Source organism: Phoxinus phoxinus (assembly GCF_949152265.1).
Source record: "Phoxinus phoxinus genome assembly, chromosome: 4".
In the NCBI taxonomy this organism is placed as follows: domain Eukaryota; kingdom Metazoa; phylum Chordata; class Actinopteri; order Cypriniformes; family Leuciscidae; genus Phoxinus; species Phoxinus phoxinus.
In genome coordinates this window covers 32,655,035-32,673,244 of record NC_136879.1, presented here as the reverse complement: position 1 = coordinate 32,673,244, position 18,210 = coordinate 32,655,035, and the positions used below count along the sequence as shown (strand labels likewise).

General features: G+C 36.3%; 2 protein-coding genes across 3 annotated transcripts; both read right to left on the bottom strand.

The window, feature by feature from the left end:
* Window positions 1-32: 32 nt before the first annotated feature.
* On the bottom strand, window positions 33-2,571 carry mrpl28 (mitochondrial ribosomal protein L28). 2 transcript variants are annotated; one of them, XM_079610710.1, is made up of 6 exons: window positions 2,483-2,571; window positions 1,901-2,203; window positions 1,602-1,754; window positions 876-1,010; window positions 687-776; window positions 33-592 (listed from the first exon to the last, which is right to left on the bottom strand). In XM_079610710.1, exons 2-6 carry the CDS (start codon window positions 2,186-2,188, stop codon window positions 497-499), a joined length of 762 nt encoding a protein of 253 aa, XP_079466836.1. In that variant the 5' UTR covers window positions 2,189-2,203; window positions 2,483-2,571; the 3' UTR covers window positions 33-496. The 2 variants fall into 2 exon arrangements, with proteins under 2 accessions (XP_079466836.1, XP_079466837.1); XM_079610711.1 differs by having other exon boundaries at window positions 687-773.
* Window positions 2,572-3,920: 1,349 nt separating this feature from the next.
* cul5a (cullin 5a) lies at window positions 3,921-17,821 on the bottom strand. The gene is made up of 19 exons (XM_079609367.1): window positions 17,710-17,821; window positions 15,030-15,139; window positions 14,831-14,930; window positions 14,575-14,751; window positions 13,198-13,339; window positions 12,942-13,087; window positions 12,712-12,792; window positions 12,399-12,492; window positions 11,815-11,945; window positions 11,594-11,701; window positions 11,261-11,325; window positions 9,900-10,032; window positions 9,685-9,816; window positions 9,469-9,592; window positions 8,807-8,982; window positions 8,542-8,703; window positions 7,685-7,803; window positions 7,461-7,584; window positions 3,921-7,353 (listed from the first exon to the last, which is right to left on the bottom strand). The coding sequence occupies exons 1-19, from the start codon at window positions 17,734-17,736 to the stop codon at window positions 7,159-7,161; spliced, it is 2,346 nt and encodes a 781-aa protein (XP_079465493.1). The 5' UTR covers window positions 17,737-17,821; the 3' UTR covers window positions 3,921-7,158.
* Between the last annotated feature and the right edge of the window lie 389 nt (window positions 17,822-18,210).

Here is an 18,210-nt window from a genome sequence, read left to right as displayed (position 1 = left end):
ATTCTGCGACCAGAACAAGACCATGTGAAATGTAAACATCTTAAAATTTTAATTGTATAATAATAAACATCCTCATTATGTTGCATCCAACATTTCTGGTTCCCAGAATGTTCTGATGTTATACATTTTTCTTAAATAAATAAAACCTAAAAATAACCGTTAGAGAACATTCTGTATAAATTCTCATTATTTTTCCACAAAAAACTACCTCATTTGTTTAAAGATCATTTTTCTAGTCTATAAAAAAAATGGAAAAACAGAACCTAAAGAAAACATTCCTGGAATGTTAGGAAACTAGACTGAAAAAAAAAATCCTGTTCCAGTTTCCAAACAGCCAGAAAATTAGGTATTCCAGTCAGATTGGCAAATCAATTTATTACTAAGTATAAATGGCATATTTACAGAAGACAAGCACATAGTTGTTGGAGATGTTAATAGAAAATAAATACATTATTGTTTATTCTTCAGACTGTATGACAGACATAGAGAACCGTCATCATTTTTTCTCCACTATCTGAGGCTCTGAGAGCTTCTTAATGGTGAGCTCCTGCACAAACTGCTTCACCAAACTCTTGTGAAGAGGCTCTGGATCCTAAAAAACGGAAAAAAAAACGGAGTAAGATTTATCAGATGACAGTGAGCGGACATGCAGTGCCCATCCTTCACATTCCCGTTCATTTCATTACCTTCTTTTCCAGAAGTCTCTGTTTCTCAACGGCTTCCTCCAGGTTCAAACCCACCCATTCAGCCTCTTCCTCTGCGATCTCAAACTGCTGCTTTTTAGAAATGTGAGAAAGGCAAATGAAAGAAAACACACAGGTTGATTATCAACGGCATAGGCTGCAAATATACATCTCGTAATCAACTTATCTAACCTTGTAGCGGTTATAGATTTTCTCCCTGAGAGACGGATCGTCGGGAAACAGATCCGCGTCTTTCCGCGCCAGGCGTAAAAGCATTGCGCGCTTTAGATCCATTCCAAACTTGGAGTTCAAATCTTGCTTTGGGGTCTGATTTAGAAGAAATACACACAAGAAGATTCAGACCAAATTATGCTTTAAACTTTTCTTCTATTAATCATTAAAAATGTATTTTTTTATCTGAACTTTTACAGTACATTGAGCTGAATAACCCTTTACACAAGACTGGTTTTACAAACAATTTACATAATTTATTCCTATTGCATTTCATACAAACTGCTCACATTTAATACAATTATTCTGGCAAAAGACATATTTTATACAATAATGTAATATAATACACACTAATATAGTAATAAATATACAATAAATAAAACTTTTGTCCAATAAATATCATATAAACATTAATTATTATAATAATATACAATTATTGTAATTTCATAATAATTAATAAACAAAAAATATATTTAAAAAAATTACTATATAAACATATATTACATAAATGTATTATAATTTAGTAAAACAATAAAACATACTAAATGCCATATGGACTTCATAATAAATATTCAATAAATCAAACTATTTTAAACATTAAATATGACATTATTATTATATAATTTATTATAATTTTTGTAAAATAATAAAACGCACTAAATGCCATAGACATGAGAGGATTCTCACCTTCAGAATATAGAAGTCGAAGCCAAAAGCGCCATCAATGAGGTCCAGTGTGCGAGATGTGACGGTTACAGTGAACTTTTGGTCGAGGATCTCACTGTACAGTTCTCTGTTGAACAACTGGGGCTTCCAGGTTTTGCGCAGTCTTGTAGAGAGCTGATGTGATCATTCATATCCACAAGTACATATCACATAAAAAATATGGGGTAAGTCATCTGTCTTCGGGTGACATTCTAATGTATGTACCATCTATTCACATCAACTTAAATTCATTATTCCAGTAGTTCTCTCTTTGGTCTTACCTTGTCACCTTTGGCATATCTAAAGCCAGATATCCAGCCTTCTCCCCCCCAGAGTCCATCCTGTGATTCTGGCGGATAATACACCGGGATAGGCACATCCTGGACTCGCTCTCTGTGTCCAGATTTAGGATTGACTCTGTATTTGACACCCAGAGGATTCCAGTGCACTGGAGTAGCAGGGGTGGTGTCCTGCAAAGAGCGCAGGTAGTGCTGGGGTAGACGGGAATAGATGCCCGTCTGCAGCTTCAGGGCTTCCCAGATTTTTGGTGGATACTTGTGTAGAGGCATTTTGTTGGACAAAACCTAAGAAAGAAGGGTTGTAGGTCCATGCATTATACAATGTACAAAAAAATAAAAAACATAATAAAAATAAATAAATACATATATACATGCATTATATATTCTATACACGCTGCATTTATTCGATTTTATGCATATGTTGTATATATTAAGTAAAACTGTAAACTAGCTGATTAGCTACAGCTTATAAGATACAAATATTTGCTTAATTATACAAGAAGGTGAAATGCAAAAATAATAACTATAAGAAAAAACTGAATGTATACAGTTCATCACTCTTACCGGGGAATGACGCAATCGGAGAATGTTTAATTAAATTTTACATGATCAGTATTAGCCTGCTAGCCTCTCAGTACAGCACACGCATAGACAGTATATAAGAGAGCACACGCTGTAAAGCCAACCAAGGGCACCATACGTCATTTCCTATGACAGATCCTAGTGTGAGAAATGCGATTGGTTCAGTGGAGTGTTTACTGCGCTGATTGGATGATTTCACGGCTGAACTTCCGGGTTTAACATATTAGTCCTAAACTATTTTTTTACAGTCTATGGTTCTAAAACAAAATAGCAAATTTCAAAGTATCTTAAAGATGTAACTAATACATATATCCTAACTAGTCGCCCGAAAGGTGGAATTGAACCACTCTGCCGCTAGGCAGCTACAGGTTTGAAGCCTGCACCCCGGACCACCGAGGTTCATCCGGGCATTTCTAACGGTTGGCTCTACTTCTAAATAAAGGTCGCTACTACGCTATGTGTTACATTTATGGCAAGTTTAATTTATCAAACTGTATTTAATAGCATATCATCATTAGATTTTGACATATTAATCATTCCCACAGTATGAATTTTATGGAAATGTGAAATGTGCAGAAATCCTACATTAAACCCAGTGTTAGACCACATGTAAATTAATTACTTGCTATTGGTTCAAACGTGGGGCGGAGTTTCACAGTCTTTGTTGCATTTGCATATTGTATTGTTTTGTTAATAATTCTTCGCTGGGACTTGAAACCAAATCAGGCATGCTTGCTATTTCGTTGTATATTGCTTTTTTCTAGAAAGAATAGAAGCATTAATGAAAGGTGTACACAATCTTTTTTCTTGTGCAGCCAGTATGTAGTATATTTTTCTAGTCAATTAATAGATATTCAGTTTAGAGAACCGTTTCAAATACCACACATTTAATTCAGTTTAATTCTAATAAATTCTAATAAATGTAATACTAATTCTAATTCACAACCAATTTGATTTTTTATATATATATTTTTTTTTTATGCAGCCTATGTAGTATCTTTTTCTAGTCAATTAATAGATATTCAGTTTAGAGAACCGTTTCAAATACCACACATTTAATTCAGTTTAATTCTAATAAATTTAATTCTAATTCTAATTTACAACCAATTTGATTTTTTATATATTTATTTTTTGTCAGTTTTTATGACATAAAATATTTATTTGATCATGACCATGATTACACTCACAATTAAATAATCTAAAACATCCAAAAATGATTTAACCATGAATTATATTATAATAGGTGTTATTTCAAATTAAATATGCAATATAAAATATAATACTAATGCAATTTTCAGTTATTTTTCACTAAGAAACCCTTCATTTTATTGCACAGGGTTTATGGCATTGATCTTTATTTGTTCTGTGTTGTGAAAACAAGAGACCCCCCCACCCACCCATCAAATCAACTCACATCAGCCTCAATCAAATAATATTTTTATTTCGCCAGTAAATAAATTATGCAACATAAAAAAATCCAGTACATGAAAATGGTTCACTCGCACTTAAAGAATAGCATCCGTTCCAGATCTTCACTGTACAATGGCACACATTCACTTCATAATTTTCAAATATTCTTGAAGCTTTTAAGGCTTCAGGCAAGAAATCTTGAAAACAGAAAACAGTCATAGGCAGTGCTTATGCACCTTCTCGGAACCACACTTACATTTATCTTGTTGCAACAGCAGTCTCTCACACTACAGGGAATTTATGTGTTCAGTTTACCAGAAAGTGTATGCGGGAATAATTGCACAATTGTCCTAATGTGTCATACAAACGAATACTGTCCAGTTAGCTGAGAACAGTGATTAGAAACCATCACAAGTACATATCTGACTGAAGTAAAGTGATTGACTGAGATGATGCTTTTAAGAATAAACACAAACCTTTACACTTTGGTCAGTGTTTGGATAAAGATCATTCATTGTTTGTAATGAACAAAACTTTTATGCTGTGACAATAATGGAAGACACTCTACAAAACAGGAGAGTGATAAATAAGACACAAACACCACTCCTCCTGGTATGTGATATAGTGGAGAGACAATAAGTACACATTATCATATTAGAATGACGAAAATACCGATGTGCGGCCCATGAAGTTGAAAAAATATATATATTTATCACCCCATCTCACCATTTCAGTCCAATATAATCAACTTAATAGTGAGTGTTTATATGTGGACGCAACTTTATTACAGAAAACTCCATCGACAGATTCCAAAATGTTTTGTTTCACGCTCACTTATTGCATTATATCACTAAATGATGTGCACAGACTCTTGTTACTGGAACATTCCATGTGCATCAGAGAAAACAATTTGCAAACAATAAAGTATAATTCATAATTTCATATAGCATTCCCTTGTAAGGTCATTCACAACATTTTTATTCAGTTTCATCATCTTCCACTACAATGGACTGACATTTCAGCTTTTGGGACTGCATTTCATGTTATGTCATTCAGAAAACAAAAAAACAATGGGCTCCTGAATAACACAAGCACACAAAAAACTCCAACTGTGATTGATAAATATGAAAACCATAGTGCTTGTCCTACTAAAATTATATGTATTTACCAAGAGTACTTGATAGAGGAAAACATACAGTTGGCAGAAACATCAATACTCCAAAAATGAAAATGCATAAATGCAACAGGATATGACATCACCCTGTTGTAAAAGGCTCCCAAGCGTGCACGCGCACACACACACACACGCACGCTCACACACACTCTCTCGTCCTCTCAAACATGCTTAAGTTATCAATAAATAAAGAGGACAATCGAACTTAATGTTCTCAAACACCATTGTACATCTGGATCTTATAAACAACGCTTTTGCAGTACAATCAAGTGGAACCTTTTCACTATTTTGAGTTACCATGTGAAATCAAACACTAGGGAAACAAATGAGTGACTGATCTGTATTAAAAACTGAAAAAACGAATATAACTGACAGGAAATGTTATAGTGGAGATGGACAGCTGTTCTGTAGCAATTTTATAGAAATATCACTATGGATTTCATTTGAGACCTCCTCAGAAACTCATTATTCCCCCCTTTAGTTTGAGTGTAGATGAATTTAAAATCAAAACTTGATAGCATCAGCCAGTGAAAATGGTAGTTTAGTCAACACACAATGTCTGATATATGGTGAACACAATCCCACTGAAGAAACTACACCCTAGACTGACCAGAGATATACAAAATCTGCCTGGATAATAACATTATCCACATTAATACTTTTTTTGCACTTAAACGCTAATAATCATGAGACAGTTCATTTGATTATAATAAACATCTGATCAGTAATTGCACAAGCGTTTGTTCAGACACACATAATAGGATACTAACGAATCACGCTTCCCACTAAATGTGGCGACAAATGACGAGGCTTTCTCAGGGAACCTCGAAAATAGAGGGAAAACAATCACTATAATGATTTTAAGATCAGCACTCTTGTGCTTTGCTTTGGCAATGTGTGTTTAGCAAGAACCGCGAGGCGCTAATTAAAGTTAACACAACCTACTAAAATAACTCTGCCCTACTTTACCTGAGGTTGGAGCGGTGCTTGCTTTACTCGGACTCATGTAACTGTGCTTTACTGCTTGTGTGTGCTCAGCTGTGATAGGGCAATGAGAATAAATTGGAGTTGTGACTCAAATTCAACAGGTTCAATGAGTTGGCTGTTACAGGACCTTAGTGGAGCCACCTCATCACAGGCTCCTGGAACAATTCAGTCACTATTCGAGACAGATAACGGAAAATTCTGAGTCGTAAACAAAAAAAGTTAACAGAAACTACGTTGCACTGACCGTCTTGGTGCACACTGATAATGCATTTACAGCAAAACAAATAAAAACATCAAAACCGCCAGATTTACTCCGCAGACCATGACCCTTTGTGACCTCTGAAGGCTGGCATTTTGAAGAGTAACTTGTCGTCTAAACTGCAATTAGCCAATCAAATCTTTCTTAGCTTAAAGATGATTCAACGTTTGCAAACTTCTGACGAAGAAAAAAGTGGAAACGAAACTCAGATGGGAAAAACAATCCAGATAAATCCATGCTGACATATTGTGGCAGAGAGTGTGAAAAGTGCTAATGCTAGTCCTCCATCCCAGCCCGCGCTCCTCAGTGTTCACGGCCAGGTGTTTGCAGTGGCGACGATGGGACGGCTCTCGGCCCGGGCTGTGCGGTGAGGATGGGACGTGGCAGAGTCCATGTGGAGGATGTGGGAAGGAAAACAAAAAAACACTCGTAACACGGCACACACAAGCAAGTCCTCGGGTGAATGTGACATTCCCACTGACCGCATGCTGCTGGAGATGTACACACACAAAAGGCCAAACGCCCACCATGCATACTGACTACCAATGGCAAAAATAGAATCCTTTGTCTTTTTTCCTATTTTTTTAATCTCCTATTCTGATCCCCATGTGTCTTCACTGTAAGGTAAGGCAGGGGATTTTTTTTTAAATACATTTTTTATCTGATGTGTGACTGTCTGTCGTTAAAACAAGCTCATGACTAGGCCACCGGACCAGCAGCCTAAGCAGTATCTTTGAGACATCACCATCCCTCCCCCCCGCTGCTGATCCTCGACAGGTACGTCGTCCTTGGGAACGGTTACAGATCATCTTCAGAGTCGTTTCCGCGCTACGCCATGTAGATGAAGGTGTTAATGTCCGTCTCATCTCGCTTGATGTACTTGTGCTCAATGAGCCACTCGATCTGTTCCTTGATCATTTTCTTCTGAGGGAGGAACATGTTCTTGAGGATCTCCACCAGCTCGGTCTGCAGCTGAGCGTTTGTGATCTTCTTGCGCATCTTCATAATCTGAATGATGGCCTCCTGAAAAGTTGCGGTAGAAAAAAAACAACGAATTAAACCCAAAGTACACTTGGAGCATAGTGACTAGTGAACAGAGAGCACTAGTAATGATTTTTTTATTTTTGTACCTGTGTTCTTAATATTCTAAGCTGGACGATGCCTTCGTTCTCCTCTTCTCTCATTCGCTCCGTCGTCAGCTGCAATCGGCCGATTAGGTTTATCTTCCCCCTCTTTTGAACCTTGGAATTTTTTCTGAGGAAAAAACGAAAATTATTGTTTCTGAAATAAAATGGCAATGAAAAGTAAATGAAAGGGCGAGTAAACGTCAAAGCAGGAGACGAGACGTCCTTACATCAAGGAGAATTCCTGGTTAACGAAAAACAATGTGCTGTCCGTGAAGTCTTTGGGAGAGCTCACTGGTGGTTCATATGACAGCACTTGACGTTTGAGCTTTGGGAAGGCAACAAGAGACTGCACAAAAAGAGAGGGGGAAAAATTAACTTTTTAAAAACACTAGTAATTAAAAAACTGATAAATGTAATAATTTTTATACTGTACATTATAATGTTATGATATCTAAATTCACTTTCACTTCATAATTACACTTGTAATCATGTCATTATGATCGATTTTAGTTCTTATAGTGTAATATTTTTATTTGTTTACACAAAACAGTATAACATTTTAATATTGGTTATTTATCAGTTCAAGATAATTATTGGCTTAACCATATCGGTCAGAATTTTAATATCATTTTAATCAATATAAATTTTAATAAAGCAGTGGTTCTCAACCAGGGGGAAGTATAGAGAAGAGAGTATTGAAATGAATAAATTATTTTTAATATATTCCAATAATTAACTCCAATCTAAATTCAGAGAATAAAGAAAAGAAAAAAAAGAACATTTTTAAGGCTACAGAATATTCCTTTAACCATCCCTTTATTTAAATACCAATGGCATTTTAAGTGGATAAGACATTTTCAGCTTTTCTATTCCCAGTTTGCGTAATTTCAAAGTGTTTTCCACTCTATGAACAAAAACTGATTTTTTTTTTTACTTTTCAGTGCATGTTCTTTTTTTTAAAATCTTTAATGCAGACAATGTTCTGTTTTAAGTAAACATCACAAAACGTGCAATTCTTGTGCAAAAGTTTCCAGAGTGCTTTTAAATTTTTCTTCAATTCATTTTATGTTTATTAATAGAATACCCAGAGAGTTCGTCTCAGTTCGGCGTCAGGCAGCTCAGTGGCAAGTTTCAGATTCTCAAAGCTGATCTTCTCGCGTGGTCTTTGGTTCCAGGCAAAAAGTACAGCCAGTTGGAAGGTCGTGACCTCCAGGTCGTACTGCCCTACTTCATTCTTGAAAGTGATCTGCCGGAGAGCACACAGACCGATCAGCTAGAAGTTGCCAAGCATTTACAGTTGCAAATCACTACCAAGTATTAAACACCTAAAGTGTATAAAATACACCCACAATGCCATTGGACATGAGGTGGTGCCAGTGGAGTTTGCGGCCGCTGTGGTTCTTCTTGTAGAAGTCCTCCACCTCAGGGATGAGATCTTCCAGCTCGGTTGGCAGAGACACAAACACTTTCTCTGAGCTGCGTGACCAAGCTCCAGCATTCAAGATCTTTATGTTCACAGAGTCCGCTGAGTAACAGAAGGGGAGAGAAAGAGACCTTAAGAACTACTGTCCAAATGAAAAACAAGCCTCATCACTAATATTTATCACAAAAGTTCACTATGGTGGAGCTTGACCAAATTTGGTTTAGGGATAGGTTTATGGGTAGGGTTAGGGTGTAGCTAGACCTTAAAGCTACACCCTAACATCCAGAGAGGAGGAGCTGGATGTCAAGCTTCACCTATTGGCTCTGCAGTGAGCAGCCACTCGAATTTTCAGCATCATTACTCCAGTCTTCAGTCTCACATGATCCTTCAGAAATCATTCTATTATGCTGATTTGCTGCTCAAGAAACATTTTTTTTTTTTTAATGAAATTAGTTATGTTGCTTAATATGTTTTGGAAACCATGATACATTTTTTCAGGATTCTTTAATGAAAAATCTTACTGACCTCAAACTTTTTAAAGGTAGTGTAAATGCAAATATATATAGAAAAACTGGGCTTGTAAGTCACCTGGTAAAGCCAGCTTGTTGTGTTTGTGCACCTCCTTGAAAACCTGGTTAAGATCTTCGGACACTTTGATGTCTTGGAACATTCTAGCTAGCTTGTTCACATAGTCAGCAGGCATCCCAACTTCCTGAAGCACGCCAGACCGAAGCAAACAGTGAGCCATTAAAATACAAAACACTCAAATGGAGTTTCAGTCACTCATTTCTCTTTTATTCTCACCCTGAGCCACTCGACCATGTTCTCCTCGATCTCACTGTCCGCTGAGATGTCCAGGATCAGACGCCTGGTCAGGTGGGCTTTGTGGTATCTCATGAACACATCCTTATTCTGGACGTATTTGAGCACGAGCAGCTACAGGAAGGAATTAGTAGTATTTACATTTCGAAACACTTTTGAGGACATCAACAACATGTGACATGTTATAATAGCCTCACCACTTCCTTCAGTTTGAGCTCAATCTCCTCTGATGTCAGCTTTTTGCTGAGGGGCGTCTTTCTTAGCAGCATGTCACAATAGTTGGCAAGCAGCTCCGGACACTTTGACTCTGGTTGTGTTTTGAGGCCCACTCTGCATTTAGAAACATTAAAGGGTTAGTTCACCAAAAATAAATAAATTCTGTTTTAATTTACTCACTCTCATGTCGTTCCAAACCCGTAAGACTTTCGTTCATCTTCAGAACACAAATGAAGATCTTTGAATGAAATCTGAGAGATTTCTGTCCCTACATTGACCGCAACTACCACTTTGATGCTTCACAACGTTAATAAAGAGATGGTAAAATGTGAATTGAGCGATTTAGTCCAAATTTTCTGAAGACACACAATCACTTTATATGATTAACAGATTTAATTTAAACTTTTATTCACATATACAGTAAATATAATTAATTAACATATAACTCATCAACTCACACATCAGTTGTGGTAAACGGAAGCTCAAGCATATTCGCTTGATAAGCAAGAACCAATGAGGTTAGTTCTTGCACGTCAAGAGTTTCTGTTTATGCTCGCTGATAAATGTTTATATGTGAATAAAAGCCCAAAATCAATCGATTCATCATATAAAGTGAATCAAATTTGTACTAAACCGCTCAATTCAATTAGTATTTTTTCGTTTTTTTATTGAGTAGATTTTACTTCTTCTTTTTCCCCCCACACCAGGTGACAAATGTATAGTTAACAATAAACATTACAAAATGGGACTGAGATGACACCTGTACCCAATCCCCTCCCCACCCAACCCGTGGTTTATGAACTTTTTGAAGCGTCAAAGTGGTAGTTGCATAGCTGTCAATGGAGGGACAGAAATCTCTCAGATTTCATAAAAAATATCTTAATTTGTATTTCGAAGACATAGGAAAGTCTTACGGGTCTTTCATTTTTAGGTGAACTAACCCTTTAAAGTGTCATCAAACATGATTGATATAAGCTGATACAACTCTGAAACATGAACCAAGAATGCTCACATGCATACGGACCCTTTTCACAGACTATGAATCTAAAAGTTTAAATTAATGTACATTTATAGCACTAAAATTTCTGTTAAATTACATTTTTCGCCTCTTTTGGAAAGTCATAGAAACATTACCATAGATTTTTCATTTTGCTATTGTAGAAAATGGGAGCGCAAAAATTATATTTGTTGTAGTTTCTGTTCACTGCTACAGAAGTTTAGCCAACTATGACAACTTCCTTTTCGGAGAACCTCGTATATGTGAAAAGGGTCCATTAGCAGCACTCCACTATGAAGTTAAAAGAAGGTTATTTTGTGCTTCTCACTATAAACAGTTACTCACCCCTTCTGTTTTAATGGCAGCTCCAACTTAAATATTGTGGCATCATTTACAACTGCTTTGTATGCCTGGGGGAAATTAAAAACTATATGTTACAAGTCATTAAAAATGTACGCAAGACAAACACTTTATTTATGTAAAATAAACAAGTCAATTAATTTTCCAGTAAAATCAACAGTGTATCTAATGGATTATTGTTGTATAACCTTCCAATGTTCTCCTGTGTCATCACAGATCTCTGGTAACCATCTGTGGTGTGATCTAGTCATGCAGGCTTACTTACTGAGACCAACTGTAAGACAGTGAGAATGAATACGGATGGGGCGGCGTGCTCACTTTGTCTCTGGCTGTCAGGAACCGAGGATCATCCTGGAAAGCTTCCTTTACTAATTTACTAAAGCGATTGAACAGAGTCAGGAGCTGCTCCACATACTTCTCGGAGTCCTGAGGAAAAACATAAACAAGAACGTTAACACCAGTATGGCATACGATATAATGGTTGAGAATCTGCCATAACACAAAGGTCAGAATTTCAAAGCTTTGAATATTGTTCTCACTGTTGTGATGGTCTCGGCAGCGGCCACCATGTCTGCCAGTCCGGCACTGATGATGTGATCCTCAAGGTCTTTCAGCATGGGTTCAATCCCATTGGGAACTTTATCCATGAGAGAGAACATGAGGTGCAGCTCTGTGGATGAAGAGGTTTAAAAGCTTATATTTAAAGATATTGCATAGCTATTTAGAAAAAATGCAACTTTATGGAATATACACTACTGTTCAATAGCATAGGGTCAGTAAGATTTTTCTATCACATTTCCACAAAATTGTTAAACGGCAAAACTGGTTTCTCATTGATAACAAGAATAAATGTTTATTGAGCAACAAATCAGAATATTAGAATGATTTCTGAAGGATCATGATTCATGTGACACTAAATACAAGAACAGTTATTTTAAATTGTAATAATATTTCACAATATTACATTTTTTTACTGTATTTTTAATCAAGTAAATGCAGCCTTCATTATGCATAAGAATCTTCTTTCATATAAATTAAAAAATCTTACCCACCCCAAATTTTTCAATGGTAGTTTATATAAAAGGCATCATTTTAAATATAGATTTCCAAGTCTCATACTCACTGTCGGTCTCATTCCGTTTGATCATGCCTGGACATTCAGCCAAGATAGTTTCTTTAAATGACGTTACAAGCGCATTCACACAACATTCCATAAGCTGGGGAAAAAACAATCCACAATTTCAGACTTCAGATTTCATACCTGGCCATATGACTTTACTTTAAATTAAATATCAAATAATGAATCATTTAAAAATAATACCATTTTATAAAACGTATTTACTTTTAAAAATACACAAATATTTTAACAATTGATGCCCTATATTGTGAATGAATGAATTATTAATGCATTATTTAAAAGACAATCATATACTCACTGCTTGTACAGAGTTACATTCACGTCGTGTCTCTAAATATCGTAGTGCACGTTTCTCCTCTTCCCTTAACTTAGCGTCAGCCTGTAAACAGAGATATGAGAATACATGACTGCAAGGAAGAAATGTAGAGTGTTAACAGGAGTCATAACTCTCCTCTTGGCTGCAGTTTTTCATCTAACGCGATTAGTATGGAATACGAAGTCTAAAATCTGATCACTGGCAGGCCGTACATATTTCATGTAGTTTTGTACTCCATTCTGCTGCAGGTAGGACGGCGCCTGGGTCCTGTAGAACCTCTCAGTGGAGTCTAGGTAGGCTTTCTCAAAGTTATCCCTGTAGATCTGCAGTTTATCATCAGGATTGGAGCACAGGTTCACTGGAAGAGAGATTGTAAGAGACTTCTAACTAATAACACCATCCAATTCTTGGAATTTTCATTTGAAAAAAAGTCACTCAATCCAATAAAAGAACTGCAGCAAATCTCACCATACGACTCTCTGACCCCGATGACCAACTGCGAGTCAAACGCCTCTCCCAGCCGCTCGGCATGGACCAACTTCATTGCACTATCCTGCAATCTATTCTTGATGTTGGAGAATATAGATTCGTTCCAAGTGTCCAGCATCAACTGCAAGAACATAAGCAGAACAAAAGAATGAATCCTGAACTTCTAGCTAAACAATAGTGCTGGGCATTGAAACAAATTTCACAATTCGATTAAATTTCGATTCACAGGCTTGTGATTCAATACAGTTCCGATCTCAATTCAAATCGATATTGAATCATTTGGATAAATATCAGGTACAGTATGTCAACTAATGCTGTAAATTATTTAGGGATCCCTGTCAGTTGGTACATTACTATAATATTAAAGTTTAAAATTAACAACTGCTTTGTACACAGACATTTTAAATTGTACATAAGGCAGTTTTTTAATGATAACTTTAGGAATATTATGTTTCTACTGTGGCTGTCATAAAAACTTGTTTTCATTAAGGATTTATTCAAACATACATTAAATATTGATGAACAGGTTAAGTAAATATAATGAATATGTAATATAGAGCATATATGGTAACACTTTGTTTTACTGTGTTACATGTAGTTACTACACATTATGCATAACTGCATGCAACTAACCCTAAATCCAATTTAATCCTAAACCTATAGTAACTACATGTAGTTAATTGATATCAATCAGTGCAAGTACAACTAAAAAAAAAAAAACGGCATGTATTTATCAAAATACTTTGAACGTCTTTCCGTGGTTGAAACATTGATTGTGCGATTACATGAGACACAGGTCTGGTTCCACAGACAGGGCTTAGATTAACCCAGGATTAGGCCTTAGTTCTATTAGGACATTTAAGTAGAGTTTTTTTTTTTTTTTTTTTTTTACAATTTTCCTTAGAAAAAAAGATTTACTGGTGTGCACCTCGTAACAAAACAATGGCACTGACATATTTTAGTGCAAGTTGCTTTCAGTTAAAACAGCTCAAACATGCATTTCAGTCTGGGACCAGGTTTAAGCCTTGTCTGTGAAACTAGGGGATGATATATTTCGGTAAATTGTACTGTTTCTTTCAAAATACTTTCTGACATTCATTCATGTTTATTTGGTGCTGTAACTAGTAGTAATGAGAAAGATATGATTAGTTCACGAGCCGCTTGAACTGAGGCGCTACAGCGATCTGTCACGCCACATTAAAGAGCGCAAAAACGGTGCAGTCACGCTACACAATAATGTATAGTGAAGATTTGTTCACACGTTATCTGGAAACAGCATAGACTAAAAGACTGATTCTTGGGATTTAAGTGGTATTTTCAACCCAGCCCTAAAAAAAAACGTTTTATCCCACTGACCTTCCTAACAATGCTGTCTTCCACATTGGACTTTTTGTTGCTGCCCTGTTTTCCCATCAGGGTGATCTCCAGCTGGCAGAACGGCTTGGGCAGAATGTCACACTGCGTGAAGAACTTCCTCCACTCCACGATGTAAGCCTTGAGGAGCGCCGTGTCATCTTGGTGACTGAGCACTCTCTAAACACCAATGTTCAAGAATGAGAGATGACTCTGCTGAAGAACATTAACAGGTCACTTAATCCTGGATCTCTCTTACCGCTTGAGCTTGCTTAATAAAATCTAAGATGTCCTCCTTGAGGGCCTGGTGGATCTTTGCAGGTCCTTTGTCATCCCATAGACAAACTGCATGAACATCTCTATGGGAATGAAGATGAATAGAAAGAGAGACTCAACACTCAGACTTTAGTTAATGTGTAGGTTATAAAAAGATCTGAATTCATAACATAAGGTCTTACGAGAAAAGATCAAACCACTGCTGCTTAGTTACAGACTCTTGGCGAAGCAACTTTAGGACAATGGGGCGCATAAGATCCCACTTGTCCTCAAACTGGAGGGAACCCTTGTTCTAAGAAAAAGACATGGAAGAGGAAACAGATGAACAAGAGCATGCCTGCATTAATATGTGACACAATGAACCAGACATTATGGAAGACTTTTTAGTTTACATTTTTCCAGAAAAACAATGCTTATCAAAGCATTTACAATAAGGCAAGTAGTTTGTTTATTTAATTTCTTATATCTTGGGTTGATTTTTGTTAAAAAACACATTAAAATAGAAGATTTCTTTGAATTATTTGTAGGCCTACTTTTTTAGTAGTATTTTGTAGTATTTCTTTGTTTTTATTAATATTTTTATATTTAAAAATAAAAAATGTATATTTAATTAATATTTAATATTTTTTGTAATATTAAGGTCACAAAGATAGATTCTTTACTAATCTTTCAACATGCCATTTGCTACTTTTCAAATACATTTATGCATACATAGATTTAAAGGGATAGTTTAAATCTATGCATAAGATGCTTCAGCAAGAACCAATGAGGTTCATTCTCGTGTTACGCAGCACGTTTGAGCTTCAGCAAGAACCAATGAGGTTCATTCTCGTGTTACGCAGCACGTTTGAGCTTCAGCAAGAACCAATGAGGTTCATTCTCGTGTTATGCAGCACAAAGACATGTATAGAAAGGCTAGATGGCTCAAGGCGGAGTCAGCTATGTCGTCACTTGGCGGCCATCTTAGGTCAGGAGACTGCGCTGCTGCTCCCTGCTGCTGTGGACGGAAGGTGAGTGACATACGCCAACTAAAATGCTCGTAACTTGCTGAATTCTTGACGGATTTACAAACGGTTTGGTTTATTACAAACCTTATTAACGTGGCTATGATTTGTGCTGATGCCGATGTTTAATAAACTCCGTGGCTATAATTTTTCACAAGTATGCAGTTAAATAGCCGCATCCCTGACGTTTATGACACACCAAGCCGTTTGAAAATCGGTTGAAAATTGAGCAAAATATAGTTATTTCAGCACTACATGCACAATAGACTTTAATGTTATAACTGGACGAGCGGTCCTGTCCTAAGATGGCCACCGTGTGACGTCGTCGGGTGCCATTGGCTCTCAGCGCCGGTAAGCCATCTAGCCTTTCTATACATGTCTATGATGCAGCACGTTTGAGCTTCAGCAAGAACCAATGAGGGTTGTTTCTGCCTGTCAAGCAGGTTCGGTTGAGCTTTTATGTTTGCTGATCATTGTATATCTGGTCGATTAAAATGGATTAGTTTTACGATCTATTTATGAACTTTAAGCGTCAAAGTGGTAGTTGTGAAGCTGTCAATGGAGAGTACAGAACTGGCTCAGATTTTATTAAAAATATCTTCAAAAACGAACGAAAGTCTTACGGGAGTAATTAATGTCAGAAAATTTATTTTTTGGTGAACTATCCTTTTGTGTTACCATTGCACCAGACTTGGACTTTCAATCTTAAATCATGAAAGTGCAATAAACATATTTTTTAAATAAACCATGATCATTTTTAAATAAATATACAATTTCAAATGTGTCAGTGTGCAGAAATGGTGAAATTTCCAGCACAATGAACAATACTGCACCTACTAAAGTTTAACATTTTAAAAACATTATTGTACTTCTTTACCAAAGAGACAGCGAAGAGCTTAAAATGAAGAAACATGATGAAAACAAACAAAAAAGTAAAAATCAAGGTAAATATCACTTGTGAACACAAAATGCTATTATGCATATAATTTCCAATTCTAATAAGTGTAAAAATATTATTTAATTGTACATATTCTGGATTAAAAAATTGCTAGATATGAAATTAGTTAACCTGAAAAGAAATCTGTCATTTTATTTAAAAAATGCTTAAAATGTAATTTCCACCAAATAGATACTTAGCAAGCAACAGGCTGAAGGGTTTTTAAAATCAACCTGATAGTTCATGTCTCTAGACAGCATTTTGGATATCACTGGTGTGTTTGAACACACGTATGACACCCAAAACACTGTCTAGGTACGCAGATCACTAGGTTTTGACACACAACCTCTGTACCTGCAACTACATAAAAACAAACATCCTCCATACACATTTAATGTGTACTCTCTCAAATTAATACTCCTACACATATTTTAACTTAAAAATATCTAACCCTAGTGACATGACATGCAAGGCAAGCAAAGATTAGCACATGCAACTCGATAGGATCAACACATATAGGTATTTCATTAGCTCAGTCACAACACTGTCATTTAATCATTTGCCAAGCTAGCAACTGCGTGCTAACTGTCATCAGGTACATGCCCCTTTATGATATACATTTATAAACAAAATAATACTTAGGGTCAACACCCAGTGGCGTGAAAACTGACTTTAAGTAGTCTGCATGCAGTCCAGCATTATTGTGATTATTGGCTTCATTAATCTCAGCTAGCTCACAGCCTGCTAGCTAAACACAGGCTGCAAGACAGTCTTATAAACTCACTGCACATGCACGTAAGAGTCCGAGCAAGCCACTAAACGTCAATGGTACAACATAGTCATTTGAAGGTTATAGGAGTAAACACGGGTTTTGGACTGTTTCTGGAGAATTTGGAGGTAAAGAGCTAAAGTGTCTCTTACCTTTAACAAATGAGACATCGTCGCCATGTTTCCTTAACTTATCCCCTCGTTCGATCTCGCGAGAATTGGTTCGGTATTAGAACTAGCGATGGGATCTTCGGTTCATTTCTGCAAATGGATTCTTTCGAACCATTCGTTTTAAAGAACATTTTCAAAAATCGATTCTCTGCTTATTTTATTTATGTCATGCAGATATAATTCATCTCATGATAGCTCATAATGACATCGTTTTTTAGAACCTAATTATTAAAATATAAGAAAACTGAATATCAAATATTTAACAATTTTCTAGTAAAACTTTAGTTTCGTATATGTCAAAAATGCACTTTTTCATGACATCGTATTTGTGGTATTTAATCTATTCGGCTCCCACATATCAGCGCACTCATCGGTTCTCAGCTCATTCCTGAACGAATCGTTCAGACCGGTTTTGTGAACTTGTTCAACTGATGTATAGAAAAGAACGATTCGTTAATCAGTTGTACATTCCTACACATATTG